Here is a 24,925-nt window from a genome sequence, read left to right on the forward strand (position 1 = left end):
GGAGGGGTGCCTGCTCATGGTTCAGCTTGGAGGACCCTTCCATACTCCCTACAGCAGGTTGAAGCTTTGTAAGCTGGGTCAGGAGACCAACTAAGACCCTGAGTAGTGTGAGTCCAGTAGAGGCATCCAACACTATCAGTTCCTTCCAATTCGAATGGAGGTAAGTATGGAACCGGGGCCTAGTGCCACTGGCCTATGATACCAGCACTTAGGAAACTGAGGCAGGAAGGTGGGAAAATTCAAAGACATTCTGGGGGTCTGTACTGAGTCCTTGTCACTAAAAGAAAGAAAGAAAAGAAAAAGAGCTCCCTGTTGTCAGCAATACATCTATAAGCCCAGTGCTCAAGAGGCAGAGACAGGTGATTACCGTAAATCTGAGTTCAAAGCCAAGTGAGGTTGGGTCTATGTAGTGAGTTATAGGCTAGCCTGGACTACAAAGAAAAATTCTGTCTCAAAACAACAAAAAACAAAAAACAGGGCTTTAACAGTGGCTTCGTTTGTAGAGTGCTTGCCAAGCATGTACAAACCCTGGGATCAGCCCCCAGCACTAATGCTGTATGTGGTGACAGACACCTGTAAACCAGCACCGGAGAGGTGGAGGCAGGGGAATTGGGGGTCCAAGGTCATCTTCAACTACATAGTGAGTTCTCAAAAAAAATAAAAATAAAAAGCTAAGTATGGTTACAGTGTCCACACATACATACATGCAAACTGCGTGTGCCTTCTCTGAATCCAGTCACCCCTCCTACTCATTTGCTCCAGGAAGCCTGGGAATGCCTGCCTCTCTTTACCTCTGGACCTCACCTTGCATCTGTAGAATGGATATAATAAGAGTAACCTTGTAGGGGTTTTGGTTACGAGACAGGGCCTTGAACTTGGGATGTAGCCTAGGCTGGCCAGGAACTCAATCTTCCTGCCCCAGTTCCTAAGTGCAGAGTTACAGTTGGGAAGCCCTTCTCCCAATAATTCTACATGTTGTCAAGGTGGTGCCACACCCAGCTTTCTCAGTGCTGGGTGTCCACCCCCAGGGCTTTGTGCATGCTAGGCCAGTACTCCATCCACTGAGCCCCATCTCCAGCATAGATAGCTGACCCATGCCTGGCCATCTGTGGACTTAAGCATCCAAAGATTTGTGGAGGGGGTGGTCATGGAATTAGTCCCCACCAGGTGTTTAGAGACAACTGCACAATAAAATGCTGACGAGAGTGCAGTTGAGGTGCAGGTGTGTGCACTACTCACTGCACATTTATTTCAGTATCTCTGCATACCTGAATATTTTAAATTAATGTACAAAGTAAATGGGCATTTGAAGCTCATGTTGTTAGACAGGGCTCAGACTTGTTATGTCCCTGAAAATAGCCTTGAACTCTCCATTGTGGTGGTAATCTAATTGTACTGAAATGTGATTTTGATTGTATGTTAATAAATAAAGTTGCCTGGGGGTCAGAGCTATTAGAGCCATAGCAAGAGTGTGGTGGTGGTGGTGGTGGTGGTGGTGGTGGTGGTGGTGGTGGTGGTGGTGGTGGTGGTGGTGGTGGCACACGCCTTTAATCCCATAGATATCTGTGTGTTCAGGGATACAGCCAGCATTGGAGACATATGCCTTTAAGACCTAGGGGGCTGTACATTCAGACAGTGATGAGGCAGTCACGTGTTTGGGTTTACAACCAATGAGAAGGCAGAACAAAATACTTTAAATAGACGAACAGACAGGAAATAGGACCCTCATTCGGGAAGCTGGGACACTGCAGGCGGAAGGGTGAGATTTTAGCTCTGAGCTCTGACCTCTTGGCTTTCTCTTTTGCATTGTTTCTGTGTTTCTTATTTAATAAGACGGTTGGTTACATCTATACTCCATCTTCCTGCCTGTGCCTGTGGAGTGCTAGGATCACGGTGTACATCACCACGACTGGTTTTGTGGTCCAGAGAACGGAACCCGGGGTCTGTGCACACTGGGTGTCTTAGTTTCGTTTTTGTTGCTGTGATAAAACACCCTGACAAAAGCCACTTAAAGGAGAAAGGGTTTATTTCAGCTCACAGTTCAAGGGAAAGTCCACCATGGCAGAGAAATCAAGGTGGCTGGCAGCAGTGGTCACATCAAATCAAAATGAGAAACAGCGATACCTGCATGATGCTCTGCTCTTTATGTCTACAGTCTAGGATCCTGCCAGGGAATGGTGCCACCCACTGTGGGCAGGTCTTTCCATCCCAATTAAGGTAATCAAGATAAGCCCCCACAGACATATTCAGAGACCTTTCTATCAGATGATTCTAGAGCCTGTCACATTGACGACACTAACCATCCCACCAGGCAAGCCTTTGGCCAAGTGAGCTACACCCCCAGCCCTAAGCCTTTGAGTATTTTATGACAATAAAAAAATTAAAAATTTAAAGAAATAAAGGAGGAAAAAATTCCTAAAAATAGGAACAGCAGCAAATAAAACAAGTGGGATGCCAGTTTTATATGACCTTTTCATTTTTTTTTTTTATTTTAGACAAAGTCTTGCTGTGGAGACTAGACTTCCCTCAATTTTGTGGCACTCCTCCTGTCTCAGCTTTTGAGTGCTGAGTTACATTTTTGAGTCTATAGCATGATTGGTTGGGTCAAGACGGAGTGCTGTCCCAGGTTAGGCCAACCCAAACTTTCTCTTGTGGGGCTTTGGGAATAAGTCAGGGAGACCATTTAGTTTCTCCTCTTGTTAACCTGGGCATGTAAACCTAGTGGGTGGAAGATGACTGGTAGATGTAAGTTAAATGCGAATGAACGAATGAATGAGATGCATGCCCCCTCATCACAGTACACCTCATTCTGCCTAGAATCCCCTGGATGTCACCGTCCAAGGTATAGGGTCCTTGTGTCCACTGGATATCCTCTTGGGATAGAATTAGGGGCTGCCTTCTCTAAGGATCTTGTTTTTGACACAGGGTCTCATATATATCAGGCTGGCCTCAAACTCACTGTCTAGCCAAGGATGCCCTTGAACTTTCGATCCTCCTGCCTCCACCCTTCCAAGTGCTGGGAGTCTAACCACTCTGGGTTTTGTGCAGTGCTGGGGATCTAACCCCAGCTTCATGCCCGAGCTACATCCCTGACACAAGGATTTTGAGGGTCTCATACCGACTACCATAGTTTTGGGTCTTGTGAGCTGAGTATGCACAAAGGGAGGGAGGCAACAAGATGATGCGCCCTAACAATTCTAACCCTCACCACCAGGGGGAAGCACCAGCATGCCATGAGTCAACCCAAGGCTTCCAATTATCTTGGTAATTCCCTCATAGGGTAACTCCCAAGCCAAGGAGTCATCAGGGTGGAGAAACCAGCCCAGCAACATGAGCTGGGACTCAGCCTGCTAGGTGTTCAGGACACAGAGCCTCGGGGGAGAGCCGTGCACAGGCCTGGCTAGGCTCTTTGGGCCTCCTCCTAAGGATCAGCTGTCTTTGGGGCTCAGACCTTCTGGATGACCGGTTGTTTTGTTTTTAGGCAGGTTTCAAGTAGTTCATGCTGGCCTCAAACTTGCTTTGCAGCTGAGGATGACCTTGAACTTGCGATGCTCCTGTGTCTACCTCCTAAGTGCTGGGACTGCTGGGGCCATATGGATCCAGCATTCTAGCTAAGTATTATTGTACTACTGAGCCACATCCCCAGTTCCTGTTGTTTTAACCTCTCTCAAAATAAGGCCTAGACTAGAGGGAGAAGGTGGTTAAAATAGGGGCTATGCCACGCTCCTAGCTGTGACCCCTGCTGAGCGTCTTCATTTCTGAGCCTCATTTTTATCTCCTGAAAAATGGGTCCATTAATACCTTTTGCCAGGAGTGGCATGAAAATGCAATGACCCTCATATTTGCTTTTAGCTGGATACGTTGTCATGTGCATGTGTTCATACTGTGTGTGTGCCTTTTCACATGTGTGTGCTCACCTGTAAGTGCACATTTTCCTGTTGAGACCCAGGGTTGACACTGGGAGTCTTTCTTGATTCCTTTGGATTTTGTTCATTGACGCAGGGTCTCTGGGTTGGACTAATAACCCACTAATAAGGGTAGTCTGGCTAGTCATCTTGCTCCTGAGACTCCATCTCCTCCTGAGTGCTGGAATTACAGGCAGGCTGTCACGCCACCCTGGCATTTACATGGTGTCTTAGTGACTTTTCCATTGCCATGACAAAATACCATGACCAAAGCAACTTTCTTGTTTGTTTTGAGACAGGTTTCTCTGAGTAGCCCTGGCTGTCCTGGAACTCACTCTGTAGCCCAGGCTGGCCTCGAACTCACAGAGATCCACCTGCCTCTGCCTCCCGAGTGCTGGGATTAAAGGTGTGCTCCACCATTGCCTGGCTCCAAAGCAACTTCCTTTTTTTCCTTTTCTTTTTCTTTTTATGTGTGTTGATGTTTTGACTGCATGTATGTCTGTGTAAGGTCATCAGATCTCCTGGAACTGGAGTTGCAGACAGCTGTGAGCTGCTATGTGGGTGCTGAGAATTGAACCCAGGTCCTTTGGAAGAATAGTCAGTGCTCTTAACCACTGAGCCATCTCTCTAGCCCCCAAAGCAACTTTTCTTTTTTCCCCTGAGACAGGGTTTCTCTGTGTAGTTTTGGTGCCTATTCTGGATCTTGCTTGAACTCATAGAGGTCTGCCTGGCTCTGCCTCTCGAATTCTGGGATTAAAGGTGTGTGTCATCACCACCCAGCCCAAAGCAACTTCTTAAAGAAAATGTTTAATTTGGAGCTCATGGATACAAAGGGTTAGAGTCCGTGACCATCATGGTGAGGAGCATAGCACGCAGGCAGGCAGGCATGGCGCTGGAGCAGTAGCTGAGAGCTCACATCTTGATCCACAGCACAAGGCAGAGAGAGAAATAACTGGGAATGGTGTGGGCTTTTGAAACCTCAAAGCCCGCCTCCAGTGACACATCTCTTCCAATAGGCCTACACCTTCTAATCCTTCCCAAACAGTTCCACCACCTGGGGACCAAGTATTCAAACCTGATCCTGTGAGGACCATTCTCATTCAAACTGCCACCTGGGTTCTGGGGATTTGAACTCTGGTCCTCACTCTTGCTGCTTACCTGGCAAATTCTTTAATCATTGAGCCATCTCTCTAGCCCTTGTTGTTTTTATTAACATATGTATAAAGTCACGGCCCACACATGATGTGTATAATGTACTTGGACCATATCCACCCTCCCATGTCTTCTCTCCTTTACCCTCCTGCTGTTCTTCCATTCTTATTATATGCACACATGTATGTACACATGTTGTTAACGCCATATGTGTGTGTTGGTTTTGTTTTAAAGCAGGGACTCATTCCAGCACAGGCTCACTTTGGAACTCACTTTATAGCCCAGGCTGGACTTGAACTAATAATCTTGAGCCTCCTACCTCAGCTTCTCAAGTGCTGAGATTGCAGGTGTGAGCCTCCACATATCTGTCTATCTGCCTATCTGTCTGTCTGTCTATCTATCTCCCACAAGGGAACGTATGTGGTCCACACCTCTCTAGCTTAATTTGCATCACATGCCATTCTCTTCTATCCATTTTCCTTCAAAGATGTTATTTTGTTCTTCTTTCCCAGTGAGTAGACACCAGTGTGCATAAGCATGACATTTCTTTACCCGTTCATCTGTCTCTAGGCACCTAGGCTGGTTCCATAATCTGATTATTGTGAATGGTGTATTGATAAGAGTGGGTGTGCAGGCATCTCTGTGGGGTGCTGACAGGTTCTTTAGGATGCATCCCTAGGAGAGGTGCCACAGCTCACTTGTACTGTCAGAATCTCAGCTCGTGGGGGACTGTCATGCCCTCTGTAGTCAGGGGCAGGTCCCCATCATACCACTTTGCTCAAGTTCATTCCAGTTGCTTTCTGTTTGAGTCAGTGTGTAGCCTGGGTTGGCCTTGAACTCACTACAATCTGCCTGACTCTGCTTCCTGACTGTTGCCACTACAGACACTCACCACCGTGCCCCAAAGGTTTTTGGTTTGTTTGTTTGTTAGTTTGGCTTGTCAGGCTGACACAGACTTGCAAGCGCTCGGCGTGTGCTGCCACTGAGTCACACCCTAGGCCCTGGCTCAATTTTGAGACAGAACCTGTCTGCAGTTAACCACCCAAGCATTAGTTTGATTGGTCACTGTGGACTTGTGTTCCAGGTCCCTAGCACAGTGCCTGGTACAGAGTAGATGCTCAATAAAGCTTGTCACATGAGTGACAGATGCCAGGAGTCCATGTGAAGCATTAGCTTCTTGCTTTGTACACAGGCTTGTAATGGGTGCTGGGGATGTGGCGCAGTGGGCAGAGCACTAACCTGGCATGCATAAAGCCCTGGGTTTCTCTTCCACCTCATCAACTGGGCTTGCGCACACCTTCGATCTCAGCATGTGGAGGCAGGAGGAAAGATTGGTAGCTCCAGGCCATCTTCAGCTATATGTAAGTCCAAGACCTCCTGGGCTACATGAGACTCTTGCTCACATTAGCAGAGTCACACAGGCAAGGAAGGCCACAGCAGGAGCAGAATGAGTTCAGAGTTTTGACACCTGGGAGTCCAGGGAGGCCCATCTGGGTCCCTCTCCTGTTATGTGACTTTGTGTCCCTTACTTACCCTCTCTGGGCTCTCTGTGTACATCAGGACTCCACAACTAAGACTGTTTAATGGTACATTTCCCATCACACTCATTCTTTCACCCAGAAGGACCCAATGTGTGCTGGGAAATGAGAAGGAGGACTCTGAGGAATGTGCTGTAATCACTGCGCAGGGCACTCTGTGTGGCTTGGCTGACAGGGGCCCAGAGAAGGAGAGCTGGAGGAGCTGGGGCTCCTGGGCCTCCCCTCCCCTCAGGGAATAGCAATAGTTACAAGGACTGGGGGAGGGCCGTTTTGTCCCCAGGGAGCAGAGTCTCTTCAGAGGAAAGAACATTGCGCTGCCATGACCAGAGGGAGGTGCCTGGGAAGATCTGGGGGAGAAAGTTCCAGCAGAGGGGACAGAAGGTGAAAGGCTCCAAAATGAGCCGGGGTGTGGTAGCGCACGTCTCTAACCCCAGCACTTGGGAGGCAGAGGCAGGCCGGTATCTGTGAGTCTGACAGCCTGGTTTTCCTTAGCAAATCCTAAGCCAGCTGGGGCTACATATGGGGCCTGCAAAACAAACCAAAAAAGCCTTAAGATGCTCCTGCCCTGGAGTATGCAGAGGGTGTGTGTGTGTGTGTGGGAGGCCTAGGACTCCTGTTCTTCGACGGCATGCTGCCTTCAAAAGGGGCAGATACAGGCTAAGGACAGGAAAGTGACCATCCAGAGGAAGTTGCTCCAACAGAGACAAGGGCACTGGGCTAGGGGAAGTGGGTGTTCCCAGAGCCTAGGTGAAGTGAATTATTTCCTGGGCAGGGGGCTCTGTCCTCAATGACTTGCAGAGGTCACACTTTGGCACATCCTAGGGGCCCAGGTTCAACTCCTGATGCAAGGACTGGAGAGGTGCCCTAGGCCAGCACAGAGGCAGGCAGATCTCTGTGAGTTCGAGGCCAGCCTGGTCTATAGAGTGAGTTCCAGGAAAGGCTCCAAAGCTACACAGAGAAACCCTGTCTCGGAAAAAAAAAAAAAAAAAAAAAAAAAAGAAAAAAAATGTAACTGAAAAACAAAACAAAGCAGTAAGGTCAGCAGGTTTAGCAGATAAAGGCGCTTGCTGTCAAGCTGACAACTTGAGTTCAGTCCTTAGCCACATGTGCCCACACACATAACACACAAAATAAAAACGTCATAAAAAGCAGGCCGTTGTCATCGTCCTCGGCATCACCACCTACTTTCCTGGAACCAGGCTGACCATGTGTCAGCCTTCTGTCTCCACACTGGCGAGCACCTTACTGAGGTAAGTGCCGCTCACACTGCTCCTCTTGCTTATGAAAAGCCTCAGGTGACCAGATTCCCCACCTAACCCCTGTCCCCAGTGCTCCCCGCTCCTGCCTTCACTCAGCTGGACGGGACCTCCTCACCCTGATCACCAGATACTTCAGGGGAAGCTGTGGCTTTAAAATAATCAGAGAGACTCAGGTATGGTGGCATACACCTGTGATCCTGACATATGGGAAGCTGGAACAAGGAAATCCTAAGTTTGACGTCATCTTCAGCCAACTAACAAGATCAAGGCCAGCCTGGGCTACATGAGACCTTGTCTCAAAAAAAGGGGTGGGGGGGCTGTCAGTGAGATAGCTCAGTGCGTAAATTTCCTTGCCACGCAAACCTGGTGACCACAGTGCAATCCCTGGACCCTATCTAAAGGGGAAAGTTGTTCTCTGGCCTCCAGATGCATGTGGTACAAACACCCACTACATCTCTCTCTCTAATACACACACACACACACACACACACACACACACACACACACACACACACTCACTCTTAAAGTTTCTATTGTTGTGATGAAACACTATGACCAAAAAGCAAGTTGGGAAGGAAAGGGTTTTATTCAGCAAACACTTCCATATTGCTGTTCATCACCAAAGGAAGTCAGGACAAGACTCAAACAAGGCAGGGACCTGGAGGTAGGAGCTGATGCAGAGGCCATGGAGGGTGCTGCTTACTGACTTGCTTCCCCCCTGGCTTGCTCAGCCTGTTTTCTCTCTCTCCTCCTCTTTTTTTTTTTTTTCTTCCTGGAGCTGAGGACCAAACCCAGGGCCTTGCGCTTGCTAGGCAAGCGCTCTACCACTGAGCTAAATCCCCAACCCCTTTTTTTGGTTTTTCAAGACAGGGTTTCTCTGCATATCCCTGGCTGTCCTGGAACTTGCTCTGTAGACAAGGCTGGCCTCAAACTCACAGAGATCCACCTGCCTCTGTCTCCTTAGTGCTGGGATTAAAGGCGTGTACCACCATCGCCTGGCCAGCCTATTTTCTTATAGAACCCAAGACCACCAGCCCAGGGATGGCCCCTCACCCACTGATCACCAGTTGAGAAAATGCCTTCCAGCTGGATCTCATGGATTCTTCCTCTCTGATGACACTAGTTTGTGTCAAGTTGACACACAAAACCAGCCAGTACAACTGACCCCTTGTCAACCTGACACACAAATGACTAATAAGCCACAACCCTTCCTTTCTCATTCATCCCCAAGATCTCACATTAAAAACATAACTTTAAAAGTCCCACAGTCTTTACAAATTCAAACACTAAAATTTCAGTCCCTTTAAAATAGTCAATCTCTTAAAATCCAAAGTCTTAAAACTTGAAGTCTCTCAACTGTGGACTCCAGTAAAACATTTACTTCAAGAGGTAAAAACCAGTGCACAGTCAATCAGGTAAACTTAAACCCCAATTCCAACCGTCCAGTGGCTGAGGTCCACTCACAATCTTCTGGGAAGTTTTTTTCTGAGAGCACAGAGAAGCTGTGTTCCAGAGGCGGCCAAAGTTGTCCCTTGTGCTGGCAGCCGGATTTGGTAGTGTAAGAGTCACCCAGGTGGTGGTGGTTTTGAAGGCATGAAGGGGTCATGGAGAGCAGCCGAGGCTCATCACTGTGACAGGCCAGGAGTGGCCATTGGTGAAGGTGCTGTTTCAGTAGCATTTGAAGGCCCAGGACTGAAGGGTCATGCAGAGAATGAGGCTTGCCATGATGAAGAGAGCCTGTGAGAGGCTATGGTGAAAGCGCAGCCCAGCTGCAGCAGAGGACACCAGCATTTTGGAGATCAGTACACGGGATGACCACCAAGGACAGCAGTAGTGGGAGAGAGGAGCCTGCCTGAGCTGAGAAGACCTGCTGTGTTGTGAGCAGACGGTGAAGCTGGGGAAGTGACCCAAGCCTGCCTCTGCATTGCGCACCACCCAGCTTCTCAATCACCGCTAATTTCTTAGCTCCAGCGTCAAGTATCCCAGCAAAGCAATTTTGCTTTAGTAGTTCTGGTGTCTTGTTAACCACAGGTGATTCTTCAGCCAGCTGACCAGAACCACAGACTCATACTTCAAAATAACGAACGGTCCTGATAACTATGAAACTTCCCAAGCCAGGCCTCCATACTCTGCACTGCTCTCAACATTCTTATCTTCCAAGCTCCCACAGAACATCCCACAGCGCTCTTAACATTCTAACCTCTTCTAACCCAAAGTCCTTCCACAATCCTCCCAAAAACATGATCAACAGTCCGCAACAGCAATACGCCTCTATGCTGGTACCAACTTGTCCCGCCGCCTCGGGGGGGGGGGGGGGGGGGGAGAGAGAAAGTTGGCTTTGTTACTTTTCTTCATGGTCCAGCACCTGGGGGCAGGGTTAGAGGGTTTCAGCAGGGAGGAAATATCACCGGGACTCCTGGGGCCTGCTGCCCACCACACCTATAGGTACCCCTTTCCCAGGCCTAGGGAATATGAATCTGACCCTGGGGTCATGCTGAGGGCCTGCTCTCCATTTTGACTGTGGAGATAGATCATAGCACGCCTCTGTTCCTCAGTTTCCTCTCTGCGAATTGGAAGCAACACCCTTTATTAGGGAGACTGAGGCCCGCCTGTCGCAAAGTCAGCCAACGGAGAATGAATCAATTAGCCAATAGAAGAACAAAACAACCGCTTCACTCCTGCCTTGTTTTGATGTTTCTCTGTCTCTGCCTTTTCTTTTATCTCGTAGTTCCTGCAAAAACCCAGGCGCTTCGCTTATCTCGAGTCAAGGGCAGGTGGGGGCTGGACTTGTGCCCAGGAGGGGCGCGCGCGGAGACCCGACTGTGCCACTTTGCCGGGCACCGGACCGACGGCGGAGACCCGATTATGCCACTTTCCCGAGCACCGGATCGACACTGGGCGTCGGCAGCCCGGCGCGGGGAGAACACCTCCTGCCCCTAGGCCGAGTCCCGCGCGCGCATCCCGCGCTCGTACCCGCGGGGCGTCAACACAAAGGTCCCGCCGAGGCAGCTGCGCTGCTCTCATCTCCCTCCCAGCTGGCCCAGGCCCGCGTTCCGGGCCGCGCGTCCATTGGCCGGGAGCCTCGGGGGGCGTGGTCTCGCACTCTGCCCTACCCGACGGCCACGCCCCCTCCCCAGATATCTGCTTGTAGTCCGAGGCCAGCAGCGGGGACGACTCGAACTCCTCGACTCAAACGTGTCGCCAGGTAAGCTGTTGTTCCGGGACTCTAGGGAAGGGTGTGGTGGAGCACGGGATCCCCGGGAGCCGCGGGGATGGGCCGAGGCTTGCTCTGCTCTCCTGATCCCCCACTGTGGGGCCTTCCGGCTCTCCAGCTCCGCGCTGGGTCCCTTCCCGGACATGCCCCAGTCGCCCGGGCTAGTTTGGGGCGCGCGGATTACTCACCCTCCCTAAGGGGACACGGGTAGGTGTGGCTGCAATAGGAGGTATCCTTGCGAGACTTCGGGTAGTACTTACCGCTAGGCCACCTGTTTTGTGCGTGGGCGGCGCTCCCTCCCCTGTGCTTTCCGGCGGGCTGGAGGTGCTGGGGGACTCGCTGCTAGCTGGAGGTGGAGCGGTCCCCGAAGGGCCGGGCCTTGCTAGCTGCATGCTGGGCGACGGACGGGACAGTAGCCAGGCCGGGAGAGGGGGAGCCGCCCTGGCCCCTCGCGGTTGGGCCTCTTTTAGGGAGGAGGAGCGGCTGGGCGCGCTGGCTTGATGTTTGCTCCGGGATGGGGCGGGAGCGGGGGGGGGGGAGGAGAGGGGGGAGAGGGGGAAGGCCCTAGGGCGCAAAGGAAAACTTCACCCGCGCTGGCGGCCTTTACAGGCCGGAAATGCAAGGTTAGGTTTTGATTTTTATTTAAAAAGCCAGGCTGTGAGCCCACAGCTTTTCTGGGGTTGCAGCGTAGGTCTGTGCAGGGTGAACTGTATGTAGATCAGCCCTCTCCTGCAGGGTCTGCGGTCTGAGAGGTGATGGTGCCTCTTTGCAAAATAGGAGACCGCTTCTGCCGACAGGAATATATAAATAACCTTTTCTACCAGAAAGAGGTGTGTGCGGGAATAGAGGAAGCTGGCTAGCCCAGGTGCCCGGAGAAATAGGAGCTACTTTGACTCCTCCTGGCTATTCTGCTGCCCTCTTCCTATGGCCCAGCCTTGGTGCTTTTAGTCTGTTCTCCAAGCTGAAGTCAGAGGGAGTGTGAAAAATAATTGATTCATTAAGTCAATAGTGATGCCTGCAGCCCTGCACTGGGGAGGTGGAGAGGTAGGATTCAGGATTTCAGTGTCTTCCTTGGCTCCAGACACCAAACCGGTTAAACAAAAACAATGTTTAAAACCAATCCACAAATCTGTGTTTAATTGTTCCATGTCCCCATTTTTTTTGTCCTGTTGGGCTCAAACTTTTCAAAGGACCTTCTTTCTCTAGCTGATTTGTGACTCTGGGTCCCTAAGTGATCCTTTAAGCCTCTCTCAGACATCCCCTGCTCTGGGACGGGTCTCCTCAGAGTCTGGTCTCCCGACACCGTCTCCTCTTGGGTGACAGCTTGGATGCCACCATGTGCGCTTACACCCTCCACTTGTCGTAACCCCCCCTCCCCGGGTGAGAACAGAATCTTTTCTGTGTTGGGATCTGAGTAAGCGGTTAGGCTCAGCCTAGGCTTGGAGGAACTGGCTTTCTTTGTCCTACTGAGTGCTAGGGCAGGGATTCGCTTTGTGCCCCATATCTGGCAGCTGTGGGAGGGAAGGGTTCTTCCATGGCCCTAGGGTGACCGTGCACACCATGGGGCCCACTGTTATTAAAGCTCACCTCCTGCTCTGCATTGTGGCGGCTCCATCTCTCCAGCTTCCAGCCCAAACTGAAGCAGGGAACTAGTGGGTCTGGGAGAAGATGGGAGAGTCAGGCTGGGAGATGAGGCAAACGGGGTGGGGGGTGGAGCAGAATGTTAGGGGGAGGAATTCAGGGCTAGGTTTGGTGGAGAACAGGGTCCACCTGGCCTTGCAGAGACCTAGGGCAGTGGTGGCCTCTGTCCCGTGGATGGGCGTTCTGGGGGGAGTTCTTGAGGTGGTATTATTGGAAGGGACTGCTTTTGGTTCCTGTACTTGAAGGCGGGAGTTCCCCAGCTGGGCTGCTGGAGGGACTGGAGTATTCTCTCCTCATCCCCGGCTGTTTGCTCTTCTCTGTTTCATGGCCCCGCCCCTGGTATCCCTCCCTTCTCTTCACTTAGAATTCACTCTTCCCAGAACAATGGAGCAGCATGTGGCTAGCCAGCCTGGCTGCCGTAAACCTCAGGCTCCTTCTCTACCCCTGTGCCCTCCCAGATCCCTGTGTCCGGTTCAGCTGGTCAGTCTGTCCCTGTCCTCAGCCATGGGCTCTTTTCTGTTAGACTACGGCAGGGTGGGGGTGAAGATGAGCCTTGCAATCTCCTGGAGCCCTGGCCCTCTGCATGTGCTGGGTGAGAGTGTCTGTCCATGTGTGTCCCCTCCCCCAGAGGGCCTGCCTCTTGGGAGCTGGGTAGTTTAGTGGCAGCTGTGTCTGAGAGCCCCTTAGAAAGGCAGTCTTGGGGGTGGGGGAGCAGCTCAGTGCTAGGGCCCGAGATCCCGCTTCCCAGCACCAGAAAAGCAACCAACCGACCCAGCTGACAGGCAGAGCCATGTTAACTCCGCCCACTTCTGCGGAGTTGGAGTTTGCTTTTGGACATTGGCCAGAGATCCCTGGGGGCACTAAAGTGTGAGAAGCCCTGGCTGCTGAATCTATTGTCAGTTTTCTCATGGGACAGGGAAATGGTGAAGTGCCTACCTGTGAGGCTAGCAGGAAGGGGGAGTCTAATACCTGGTGCCCATGAACCCCCTATGACATCAGAAAAAGCACTGGCTTCCCCCTCCATGGCAGGGTCCCTGCTCTGTCCCTTTGCCTGAGTGACCTGAGTTTTTAACCCCCACCCCCACCCCCCCTGCCAGCAGTGGCCAGGCTCTGGGCTGGAAAGTGACCCAGTACAGTGCCCAGCCACAAACCCACACAAGATTTTAGACACCTCAGTGTGCAGAACAGGCTTCAGGAGGTTCTGGCCTTGCCCAAGGATGAAGCCTCCAGCTGCCCCAAGCTCATGTTCCTTGACTCTCCATTTCCTGCCTTTGAGGAGCCATAAATCACACGCCTCTCACTGAAGTGTAACCACCTCCCACACTCCTCGGGTAAGCACCTGGCTCCCTAGTGCCAGAGATTTTCCCAGCTGGGTGTGATGGCTCACACCAGGGGAAGCAGAGGCAGGAGGATTGCCATGAATTTGAGGACAACTTGGGTTGTGCAGTGTAAGATCCTGACTCAAAAAACTGAAAACGGAGAGAGGGATGCACATGTTGCAAATTGGGGGCTTTTTTTTCTCCTCCTTCTTCTTCTTTCGAGACAGCGTTTCTCTGTGTAACAGTCCTGGCTGTCCTAGAACTTGGTAGACCAGACTGGCCTCGAATTTACAGAGATCTGCCTGCCTCTGCCTCCCAAGTGTTGGGATTAAAGGCTTGTGGCACCACTGCCCAGCCTGGAAGCTGGGGACTTTAAGGCCAAGAGCACAGAAGGTGCTGGGCCTGGCCAGGGAGTACAGGGATGGGGCACTTGTTTTTGGGATGGGCTGTAGAGGGGCTGAGGAGGCCATCCTGGTGCCCAGTTGAGCTCCCGGAATCATCCAGAACTTGCTATAAGGCCTATGGAAAATTCCCTTCTATTTTCGGCTAGTGGCCCCCTTTGCCACATTTCTCAGGATAAGAGGCTGACATGCTTTCCATGCTGGACAGTCAGGGTGGGTGTGGCATCCTACCCCCAGGCCCTGGGCCTCTCCCTGGGCTGGGCTTGTCTGGCAGAGGAGTTTGTGTCTTTCCTGCCTGGTGTTGTCCCCGCCCCCACCCACCCCCATTGAGGGTTAGAAGGCTCTGGGTTTCTGCTGGTACATGCGGGGGTGGGAGGGGTGGGGAAGGGTGGGGGTGGGGGGGATTGCATCCAGCTGGGCTACATAAGACTTTGTCTCAAATAAAAAAGGTGTAACAGAGGGGCCCAGGTGTTCCAGGCGCTATTCCCCCATCCAGAGTTTGTGCACACAGATGTGCGCACCCTGCCCCTACTCCCCACATACATATGCAGATGTGTGTTCCTATGACCATGTACATAAACAATACCCCCCCACACACACATATACGTGTAACATTACATAGGCACACACAGGTAAACACATGTGTGTACCTAGTCTGGCAGTCGTGACCACATCATAGCCATTTCAGTTTGTCTCAGGCAGAGGCTCACCAGGGTCTAGCCCAGAGCCCCTGCAGGTAAGAGCGTCAGCCCCATCTCGGTCTCCCAGGAGAGCACCGTGGAGGGCGGGCGGGCGCTGCCTTTTCCAGGGCCACACCTGGTGTTGCAGAGAGCATCAAGATAGCCTGAGCCAGGAGTGGCAGAGGGAGCTGGGGCTCTTCAGCTACCCGCCCCAGACCGCTGCTGTGGGCTGTGTCCTGGTGTGTGCAGGGCCAGGGAGGCCTCCTGGATACCCCACCCCAGCTGCACTCTGCCCCCTCCCTGGGCCGTGGGTGGGCCGCCTCTGACTAGCCCAGCTTCCTTTCAGCCTCCTGAGTGGCTGGGTAGCGGAGCAGCCTTGTGGGTCTCCCCGGGGCTCTCCCAGCCCCCACCCCTGCCTCGGTCACTTCATGACTGTGTTTCAGTGTCTTCCACTGTGTTAGGGTGAGTGTGGCACACAAAGGGTGCCCACGACCCTAGCCCGTGCCAGCCCCCGGGTGTCGAGGGACCCTTGGGTTGCCCTCAGTGTGGTGTCCACTGTGGGCTTCCCAGGCCTCTCCAAGGAAGGAGCTGGATTTGAGGTGTGAGGGGACTTGAGCGGAGAGTGAGGAAGACCCCTTTGAGTCTTTTTTCGTGAGCCTGGAGAGGTGGGCATGATAAGGGTGTCTGAGCAGACAGGCAGAAGGCGCAAAGCAGGGAAGAGAGGATGACGACAGCCATGGTGGTGCAACCTGCTTCCGGGTCTGGCCCCGTCCTCTGGACCTTACTTCCTGCCCGACTCCAGCAATGCCTCCCCGGCCTGGAACCACAGCCCGCCCTCTCCACACCCTGCTGTCTGTACCCAGAGCAGCCTCCCTCTGTCTCTTTCCTTGAGATGGTCTCTAGCCTAGGCTAGCCCAGATCTCTCTAGCCCAGGCTGGTCCAGAGAAGTGCTCATGTTACAGGCAAGTACAAGCTTCTCCCACTGTTTTTCAAATGTCTGACTGTTTTTCATATTCCAGGTCCATTTTGCACTCCTATCCCATTACTTTCTATCTCTTTTGGTAGCAGGCCTTTTGGCAGTCTGTGACCCCACCGCCTCCTCTGGTTCCAGGTTCTGCCCTGTGTCTCCTGTATCAGATTAGATATGTTTGTTGAGTGACTTTGTGATTGCAGTTTACAGCAAAGACCATAGCCAGTATTTGTTGCCTGCTTGTTCTGGGCAGAGCTGTACCCTCAGTGCTTGTATGTGTTACTTCATTTCAATGTCATGATTTGTGTGAAGCTGCAACAATTCCCATTTCTCAGATACAAAAACTGAGGCCCTGAGAGGTTGAGTCACTAATGATAGTCAGCTGGGAGGTGGGAAGATCCGAACTCAAGTGTCCCTGACTGGGGTTGGGGAGGGTTAGGAGAGAGGCAGGGAGACTGGTTAGAAGAGGGAAGGGCAGCTCTCCTCATGCTGATGTCATCAGGTCCCCATGTCACCCCCTGTCCTGGGAGGCCTGGGTGGGGCCCACTCTCCCTCTCTGGGCCAGCCTTCTTCCCAGAACTCCCGGCATTGGAACATTCCAGGACTCTATGACCTGTGCTAGAGACCTGACCAGCAGGCCAGCAGCCAGGACCTCTTCAAGGTGGGGGCTTCTCTGGACTCGTGGTCCTGCCTGGCTGGGGCCACAGCTAAGAGGTCAGTAGGTAGCCATGTCACTTCTGGAAGGCTGGCCAGTGACATCTTTCCAGCCAGGCAGGACCGAGTCCCCAGAGAGGGGCAGGGCATATGGAGGAGAAGTCTGAATCTTTGGGGAGAGAGGCACCCTTGCCTTGCATACCTTGCTCCCCTGAACCCGAGGACTCCAAGGTGGCGGGTTGGAGCTGAAGCAAGTGGGCCTTGCTGGGTAGAGCAGGTGAAAACTCAGCCCTGGGGCGGTGGAGTTACCACAAATGGGAAGAGTCTGGCCATGAGCTGGGGCCAGGGTACCTAGAGCCGAGGGGCTGGGGATGCAGCTCAGCTGGCACAGTGCTTGCCCAGTGTGCAGAGCTCTGGGTTCAATCCACAGCGGCACAGAAATGGACATGGCAGTTCACAGCTGTAATCCTAGCACTTGGAGGTTGAGGCCTGTGTGGGCTCCAGGAAGCCCGAAAAACAAACCAACAAAACAGAAAATCCAATTGTAGCTGGGTTGTTTAGAAGACAGCTCCTTTATATGACAGACCAATCACAGGGCCACACAAACCTGCTCAAGCCTGTCCCTGTCCCACTGGCTCCCTTGGCCCTGCTTGCCATCCCTGAGCAGATGTCAAAGGACACCCCTGAGTTTGACTGAGTCTGGAAAGGGGAAAGGACTTACCTAAGGACTGACCCTAGGGTAGCTGTTCTTGACCTTGAGCCAAGGCTGGTTGGTCCCACTGTCCCGGGGTCACTTGTGTACAATGGCCATGCTGCCCATATCCTTTTTTTTTTTTTTTTTTTAAATATTTATTTATTTAGAGTATATGAGTGACCTGTCTTCAGGCACACCAGAAGAGTGAGTCAGATCCCATTACAGATGGTTGTGAGCCTCCTTGGGGTTGCTGGGAATTGAACTCAGGACCTCTGGAAGAGCAGCCAGTGCCCTTCACCGCTGAACCATTAACTTAGCCCCACCCCCTTTTAATGCAGGTATTGCTGCAGTCCAGGTTGTCTCGAGCTCATAGCAATCCTTTGGCCTTACCCTGTCCCCACCCCTGGTTGCTGGGTTGGCCTGTGAGAGCCACTGCCTTCAGCTTTTGCCTGAACTCTGTGCCTCTGAGGGGTCACTGAGGGAATGGACCTCATGGCTGGGAGCAGTGCCGGGGCTGGGTGTGATTCTGCTGGGAGCATTCCTCCTCCGGGGGCATTCCTCCTCCGGGGGTATTCCTCCTCCGGGGGCATTCCTCCTCCGGGGGCATTCCTCCTCCGGGGGTATTCCTCCTCCGGGGGCATTCCTCCTCCGGGGGCATTCCTCCTCCGGGGGCATTCCTCCTCCGGGGGTATTCCTCCTCCGGGGGCATTCCTCCTCCGTACCTTCAGTGGTAATCCACCTGGCCAGGCACTCATACCAGCCCCTCAGGGAGCCACGCCAGGCCGTGAACAGCCCTGGGTGTCTGCAGCCTCCTGAGGGGGAGGGCTTGTAGGGTTGTGGGCAGAGCGGGAAGGGAATAGGGGGTGTTGATTTGTGCTTTGGGCATTGAAGTCCCCACTGAGGGCACTGTCTCCCTCACAGTGTTAACTGCGTGTCTGAAGCATGCCAAGGACTGTGTTGGGGACATATAGGGGTTACCACAGGGAGTTGCCTGGCATATACCGTCCCCCACCGTGTGTGTGTGTGTGTGTGTGTGTGTGTGTGCGCGCGCGCGCGCGCGCGCGCGCCCGTCCAGAGAATAACCTCCACTGTTAATCTTCCAGGTGTTTTTTGAGACAAAGTCTCTCACTGGGACCTAGGACTCCCTGATTAGGCTAGACTGACTGGCCAGCCAGCCCTAGGGATCCACCTGCCTCTACTTCCCCAGTGCTGGGATTACAGGCACACACCACCATTTTAGCCTTTTAAAAGATCAATTAGCTGGGCCATGGTGGTGCATGTCATTTAATCCTAGCACTTGGGAGACAGAGGCAGTTCGAGGTCAGCCTGGTCTTCAGAGTGAGTTCCAGGACAGCCAAGGCTACACAGCAAAACCCTCTCTTGACAAACAAAAACAAAAGCAAAAGAAAGATTTATTTTTGTTAACTATGTACATATGTGGTCTGTGTGTGAGTTTGTGCATGTGAGTACAGATGAAGGCTAGGAGAAGCGTGTCAGATCCCCTGGAGCTGGAATTACAGGTGAACTGTCCGACGTGGAACTGAACTCGAGTCCTCTTCAAGAGCAGTAAGCACTCCTAACAGCTGAGCCGCCTCTCCAGCCCTGTACCAGGCTTTTCTATTATACATGGATTGTGGGGATCAAACCCGGGTTCTCTGCGTGTGTGATACGTGTTCTACTGATGGGGCTATCTCCCCAGCACGTGACCTGGCATTTTCTTACACAGTGGAGATGGAGGGAGGCCTGTAGTTGCTATGGGAGCCCAGCGCTGGCACCTGAGCCGACACCCGAGCCAAGGTGTGACCACAGACAAGGTGACCTGGAGTGAGCCTCTGGAGTCTCAGGCTGTGCCTCGTCTGGTCCTGAGACAGGACCCTGAGAGCCCCCTTCTCTCTGTAGGTCAGCCATGTCATCTGAACCACCCCCGCCGCCGCCACAGGCCCCGACGCCGCATCAGACTAATGTCGGGCTGTTGGACACTCCTCGGGCCCGGGATCGCTCTCCATCCCCACTGCGAGGCAATGTGGTCCCTAGTCCTCTGCCCACCCGCAGGACAAGGACCTTCTCAGCGTAAGTCTCAGGCTGGCCAAACACACTTCCTAAAATGGGGGCTGCTACCAGAGCGAGCAGGATCTAGAGAAGTGGTAGTGAGGAAACTCACTAGGGGCCTTCAAACTCAGGTGCTGTCCCCCTCATCTGTGGGAGCCGGCCCCCCCCCCCCCCCGTAGTGATAAGCTGCTGGGCTTTAGCCACAGAGGCCTCTTCCCCAGGAGGCCTTGACCTCCTTGGCTGTATGGCGGGGACAGTGCCTGGCTATCCACTAGTCGGTGTAGAGTTTAAGCCCTGTGAGTGGATGCTAAAGCTGTTACTAACAGTTTCTGAAGGGATGTTCCCAAATACGTTATCTCAGCCCCCTGTTTCCAGATGGACAAACAGGCCTGAGAAAATGTGCCAAGGTTATCCAGTCATTTCTACACTTCTGTGTGGACGGCTTCCAGGGGCGTGCACAGAGCCTGTGTGACTATACATGGTGGCCCTAGCCAGGTCTCCCTGAGGCACAGCCGGGAGACCTGGAGTGGGTGGCTACTGTATGGAACTAATGGGTGTCCTCTCTCATCTCCCTCTCTGTCAGGACGGTGAGGGCTTCACAGGGCCCTGTCTACAAAGGAGTCTGTAAATGCTTCTGCCGGTCCAAGGGCCACGGCTTCATCACCCCGGCTGATGGTGGCCCTGACATCTTCCTTCACATCTCTGAGTGAGTTCACTGTGGCATATCTGGAGGTCTAGACTTGGGGTAGAGGGGGTGTGGCCCTGGCCCCCTGCTGTATAGGACAGTGTGATTGGAAGGTGCCAGGCTTGAGGGTGTATGAGGAGTGTGCGGCTGACCACAGTTCGTGTGTGACAGTGATTGGGCATGTCTGTGACTGGCATGAGGTCTTGGGTGTGTGCCCACTACAGATGCCGGGCGCACAGTGACGACGGTGCTGGGCCTGGTATGTGAAGGCAAATGGTTCATGGTGGGTTGTGAGTGTCCTGTGCCTGGCCTGTGGGGAGGGTGTCCCTAGGGTGGGGAGTGCATTGGCCTCCTCAGGGAAGTGGCCTGGAGAGGCTGGGGTTGTCTGTTTCTTCTGCTCCAGGAAGGAAGCACAGGGCTGGTCCCTTTCTCCCGCCATTGCTCACTGAGGCTCTTCCTTCCTGCCTGGAAGCTTGCAGGAGTCCAGGGTGTGGCCCACAAGGCCCCCAGAAGCCCCTTCCCTGTTTGGCTCCTGCTCAGCTTTTGGGTTTCCTGGGAACTCTATCCAGACTTGCTTCTTTGGCACCCAGCCCGCCCTGATTTCATTTTGGCTGAACTGGGGGCCGAGTCCAAAGCTAGGCAAGTACCCTACCAGTGGCTGACACCCTGGCCACACATTCAGTCTCACTCAGCCAGTGGGACCAGAGCCTTTTTCCCAGAAGCCCCAACTAAGTCTGAAGCCATGGTTTGAAAAAGAGGGTGGTGTTGCCCCCTCTGCTGTGACGGAAGTTCTAGCCAGCTCTCCTCTGCCTTCCCAGCATGCTTACACACCAGGCCTGATGCAAAGGCCCCGTAAGCTGGGTATGGTGATGGATGCCTGTGATCCCAGCACACAGAAGGCAGAGGTAGGAGAGCTGGCGACAGTTTGAGGCCAGCCTGGTCTATACACTGAGTTTCAGGCTAGCCAGGGCTACATAGTAAGACTCTAGTCTCTAAGAATAAAATAAAATCTCCCTAGCCAGCACAGACTGAGATAGTTGCTGGATGCATTTTACATGTGTATGAGTGCATGCATGGATATATAATGTCCATACTACCTCTTTCCAAGAAGGATTTCCAGTGATTTATAAGCACACACAGTACAATATGAAGTGACTAGGAGGACGCATAGGGTGGGGCAGGCGTGAGTGATGGAGATTCTGTGAGATGTGAGATCTACTGTTGGAATGGCTACAAGAAGCTCCCTGGTGACCATTTCAAAGAGGGAAAACATTGATTGCTTGGAGAGTCTCGAATCAGAACAAGTCACTTCCAGGGCATGTTGGCTGGCCCTGGGGCTTAGGATCATCAGGATGCTGCCCTCGATGTGAGACCATGATCCATCCCCTAGGAAGTCGGGAAGCCTTGCAGTGGCTGATCACAAGAGAGAGACCAGTTCGGGACTTAGCTTGAAGCAACTGGGGACTTTTCTCCACTGCTATTTATTCAGCATAGGCAGGGTTTTTGTTTTTTTTTTTTTTGTTTTGTTTTTTGTTTTTTGTTTTCTTTTTGGTTTTTGAGACAGGGTTTTTCTGTGTAACAGCACTGGCTGTCCTGGAACTCACTCTGTAGAACCAGGCTGGCCTAGAACTCATAGAGCTCCACCTGCCTCTGCCTCAAGTACTGGAATTAAAGGCGTGTGCCACCACTGCCTGCCTAACATATATACTTTCATGTGCTAGGCAAACTACTCTGCCATTGAGCGGTATCCTCAGCACTTTTTTTTTTTTTTTGAGACAGGGTTTCTCTGTGTAGTTTTAGAGCTTGTCCTGGATCTCGCTCTGTAGACCAGGCTGGCTGACCTTGAACTCACAGAGATCCACCTGCCTCTGCCTCCCGAGTGCTGGGATTAAAGGCTTGTACCACCACTGCCCAGCTGATCCTCAGCACTCTTATGACAAGGTGTCATGTTGCTCATGACACAACTACATGACCTCCTAATGTAGTTGAATCTGGCTTTGAACTGATACTACAGTCCTATATCCATCTCCCAAGTGTTGAGATTACAGGTGTGTGCCACCATGCCTGGCTCAGCCTTCTTTCAAAAACAACAGCAACAACAACAAACCCAAAACCTTTTAAATATGTGCATTTATTATTTATTTTAGTTTTTCAAGACATGGTTTCTCTGTGAAACAGTCCTGGCTGTCCTGGAACTCACTCTGTGGATCAGGCTGGCCTTGAACTCAGAGATCCGCCTGCCTCTGCCTCCCAAGTGCTGGGATTAAAGGCATGTGCCACCACCGCCACCCGGCCGCATGTATTTATTTTTATAAATTGTTTTTTCATTTTATTAATACGTATGTATGTATGTGTAGGCATGTGTATACCACCATACTAGTATGGAGGTCCAACACATACAGGAATCCGTTCTCACCTACCATGTGTGTTATGAGGCTTGGTGGTGAGCAGCCTTACCCTCCTCCCCCAGTTCATCTTGCTGAGCTCCTCTGTACTCTTTATCTTGAGACATGATCTCAACTAAGTTGGCCAGCCTGGTCTTCAGTTCTCTCTGTAGGCCAGGGAGACCTTCAGCTTGCAGTCCTCTTGTCTCAGCCTCCCAAGTAGCTGGGATTACTTGCCCATGCTGCCAGGCTTGGCTTATTAGGCACTTTTTTGAAGGTGGAAAAGTTTGGTTCCGGAAGCCCTGGGACCGAGGGCAGTGTGTAGAGACAGCCAAGGAAAGCTGGTCTGAGTTCGAGTCTCTGGCTTTTCCACCCACATGCTCAGTGCCGATACATGAACATCCAAGTGGCTGGGCTGTCTTAGCCCCAGAGAGGAGCTGCTGGGGCCAGGACACAGGCGGGTAGAAGGGCAAGGAGGCACTGTTTCTGGAAGGACTGAGTAGCTAGGAAGATGGTGTCCATCCTAGTGTCCCAGTGAGGAGTCTCTGGGGCTTGTTTTCTGTGGGCACTGACTGGTTGTGTGTGTCTGTCTGTCTGTCCGTCCGTGTGTTTTCAGAGGCCAGAGGTCAACATTGGTGTCTTCTATCATTCTCCACCTTAGTTTTTTCTTAAAATTTTACGAGTGTTTGCCTGCATGTATGTAAGTGTACCATATGTATGTCTGCTGCCTGTGGAGACCAGAAGAGGGTGTAGGATCCCCTGGAACAGGAGTTATAGACAGTTGTGAGCTGTCAAGTGGGTGCTGGGAATTGAACCCAGGTCTTCTGCAAGAGTAAACAGCATGGGCTCTTAAGCATGCCATCTCTCCAGTCCCATCTCCACTTTTTTGTCGAGACAGGGTCTCTCACTGGCCGGCCAGCACTGGGCTCCTCCTGGCTCTGCCTCTCCAGCACTGGCCAGTTCACTCCACCATACCTGGCTTTTTCACATGGGAGCCGGGGCCAAACTCAGGCAGGTATTTTCTAGACTGAGCCAGTTCCTCAGCCCTGATGACTGCTCTTTCTCTCCTGCAGTGTGGAAGGGGAGTATGTTCCAGTGGAAGGCGACGAGGTCACCTATAAGATGTGCTCTATTCCGCCCAAGAACGAGAAACTGCAGGCTGTAGAGGTGGTCATCACCCACCTGGCACCGGGCACCAAGCATGAGACCTGGTCCGGGCATGTCATCAGCTCCTAGGGCCTGCAAGAACCCCTTCTCCTGGGTTTGAGGGAGACTTTGGGGGAGGAGGAGCAGGACACCCTGGATATAACACTCTGCCACACAAGATGGGGCCTCAAGGCGGGCATGGCCCCTTTCAAGCATTTCCTGGAAGAAGGGAGTTGTGGGTAGGCAGGGGGTGCTCTCAGCCACTAGCACAGCCTTCAGCCATTGCAACAAGCTCTCACTGTCTGAAAACATTAAAAGCATTTGAAAAAGAGAGGGACCTGCGGTGGCTGAGTGGAGAGGGTGCAGCCCCAGCCCAGGGCGGGTAGGCCAAACATGCTATTTCCCCAAATGCTCCCCCTAGGTCAAGCAAGCCCATAAGGATTCCTCCTGGACTAAGACAACCCCCCCCCCACATCTATTTGGCTCCCTGAGGGGTGTCACCAGCCCTATGAGGCTCCCCATGACCCAATGCCCCATCTAACTTGGGCCCAGGTCAGATCCATCTTCTGATTGTCAGCCTGACTAGTTCAGGCTTATGTATGTGGGGAACTTTCCAGGGGACTTTGCCTCTTAGTGTCTTTACAACAGGTGTGTCTCCACCTTCTGGGAAAGACTCCAACCCTTAGGAGCTCCTGCTCTAAACAGCAGTCTGGGGGCTCAGCTGACCCCCACCCCTGGGAATGCTGGTCTTTTCTACTTGTAGGTATAAGGTACGGCTCCCTGGGGCATTAAGCCTCTCTTTAAGCCAGTGCTGCAGGGAGCTGTGGGGTGAGGAGGAGGTCTCTGCAGGAAGAGCTGTAGAGACGGGAGGGGGGGTGCATGTCTTGTAATCTCTGCACTTGGAGGGCTGAAATAGAGTTCTGGGTGCCACCGAAGCCTAACCATACCAGAGTGAAAGCAAAGCTTCGCTCAGAGGGGTCATGCCCGCCGTGAGGCCCCCTCTTGTGTGGTAGAGTGTTATATCCAGCTTTTTTATTGATAGCTAGGGACAATGGGGTGACAAAGAAGGCTGTCAACCTCAGGGAGCCTTCCTGGGTCCTGGCAAAGTAGCTTTGGAAGTCTGTTCCATAGCCAACAGACAGGCCCCAAGAGAGGCTCTGGGCCGTCAGCCAAGCCTGGAAGGGGAAAGGCACCTTTGACCTAGTAGAAAAAACACCTGCCAGTATCCCAACAA

At 52.5% G+C, this 24,925-nt stretch overlaps 1 protein-coding gene across 5 annotated transcripts; it reads left to right on the forward strand.

Moving 5' to 3' along the window:
- On the forward strand, nucleotides 1-24,022 carry Carhsp1 (calcium regulated heat stable protein 1). 5 transcript variants are annotated; one of them, XM_006992118.4, is made up of 5 exons: nucleotides 1-160; nucleotides 10,583-11,059; nucleotides 19,327-19,497; nucleotides 20,060-20,182; nucleotides 23,619-24,022. In XM_006992118.4, the coding sequence occupies exons 3-5, from the start codon at nucleotides 19,334-19,336 to the stop codon at nucleotides 23,779-23,781; spliced, it is 450 nt and encodes a 149-aa protein (XP_006992180.2). In that variant the 5' UTR covers nucleotides 1-160; nucleotides 10,583-11,059; nucleotides 19,327-19,333; the 3' UTR covers nucleotides 23,782-24,022. The 5 variants fall into 5 exon arrangements, with proteins under 5 accessions (XP_006992180.2, XP_076434018.1, XP_042139489.2 ...); XM_076577903.1 differs by lacking the exons at nucleotides 1-160; nucleotides 10,583-11,059 and adding an exon at nucleotides 11,153-11,275; XM_042283555.2 differs by lacking the exons at nucleotides 1-160; nucleotides 10,583-11,059 and adding an exon at nucleotides 16,669-16,793.
- The last annotated feature ends 903 nt before the right edge of the window (nucleotides 24,023-24,925 follow it).

Source organism: Peromyscus maniculatus, chromosome 8 (assembly GCF_049852395.1).
Source record: "Peromyscus maniculatus bairdii isolate BWxNUB_F1_BW_parent chromosome 8, HU_Pman_BW_mat_3.1, whole genome shotgun sequence".
NCBI lineage: Eukaryota > Metazoa > Chordata > Mammalia > Rodentia > Cricetidae > Peromyscus > Peromyscus maniculatus.

Coding starts and splice junctions, on each gene's coding strand:
- Carhsp1 (XM_006992118.4), top strand. CDS start 19,334: ATGTCATCTGAACCACCCCCGCCGCCGCCACAGGCCCCGACGCCGCAT. Junction 19,498..20,059: donor AGGACAAGGACCTTCTCAGC/GTAAGTCTCAGG, acceptor CCTCTCTGTCAG/GACGGTGAGGGCTTCACAGG. Junction 20,183..23,618: donor ATCTTCCTTCACATCTCTGA/GTGAGTTCACTG, acceptor TCTCTCCTGCAG/TGTGGAAGGGGAGTATGTTC.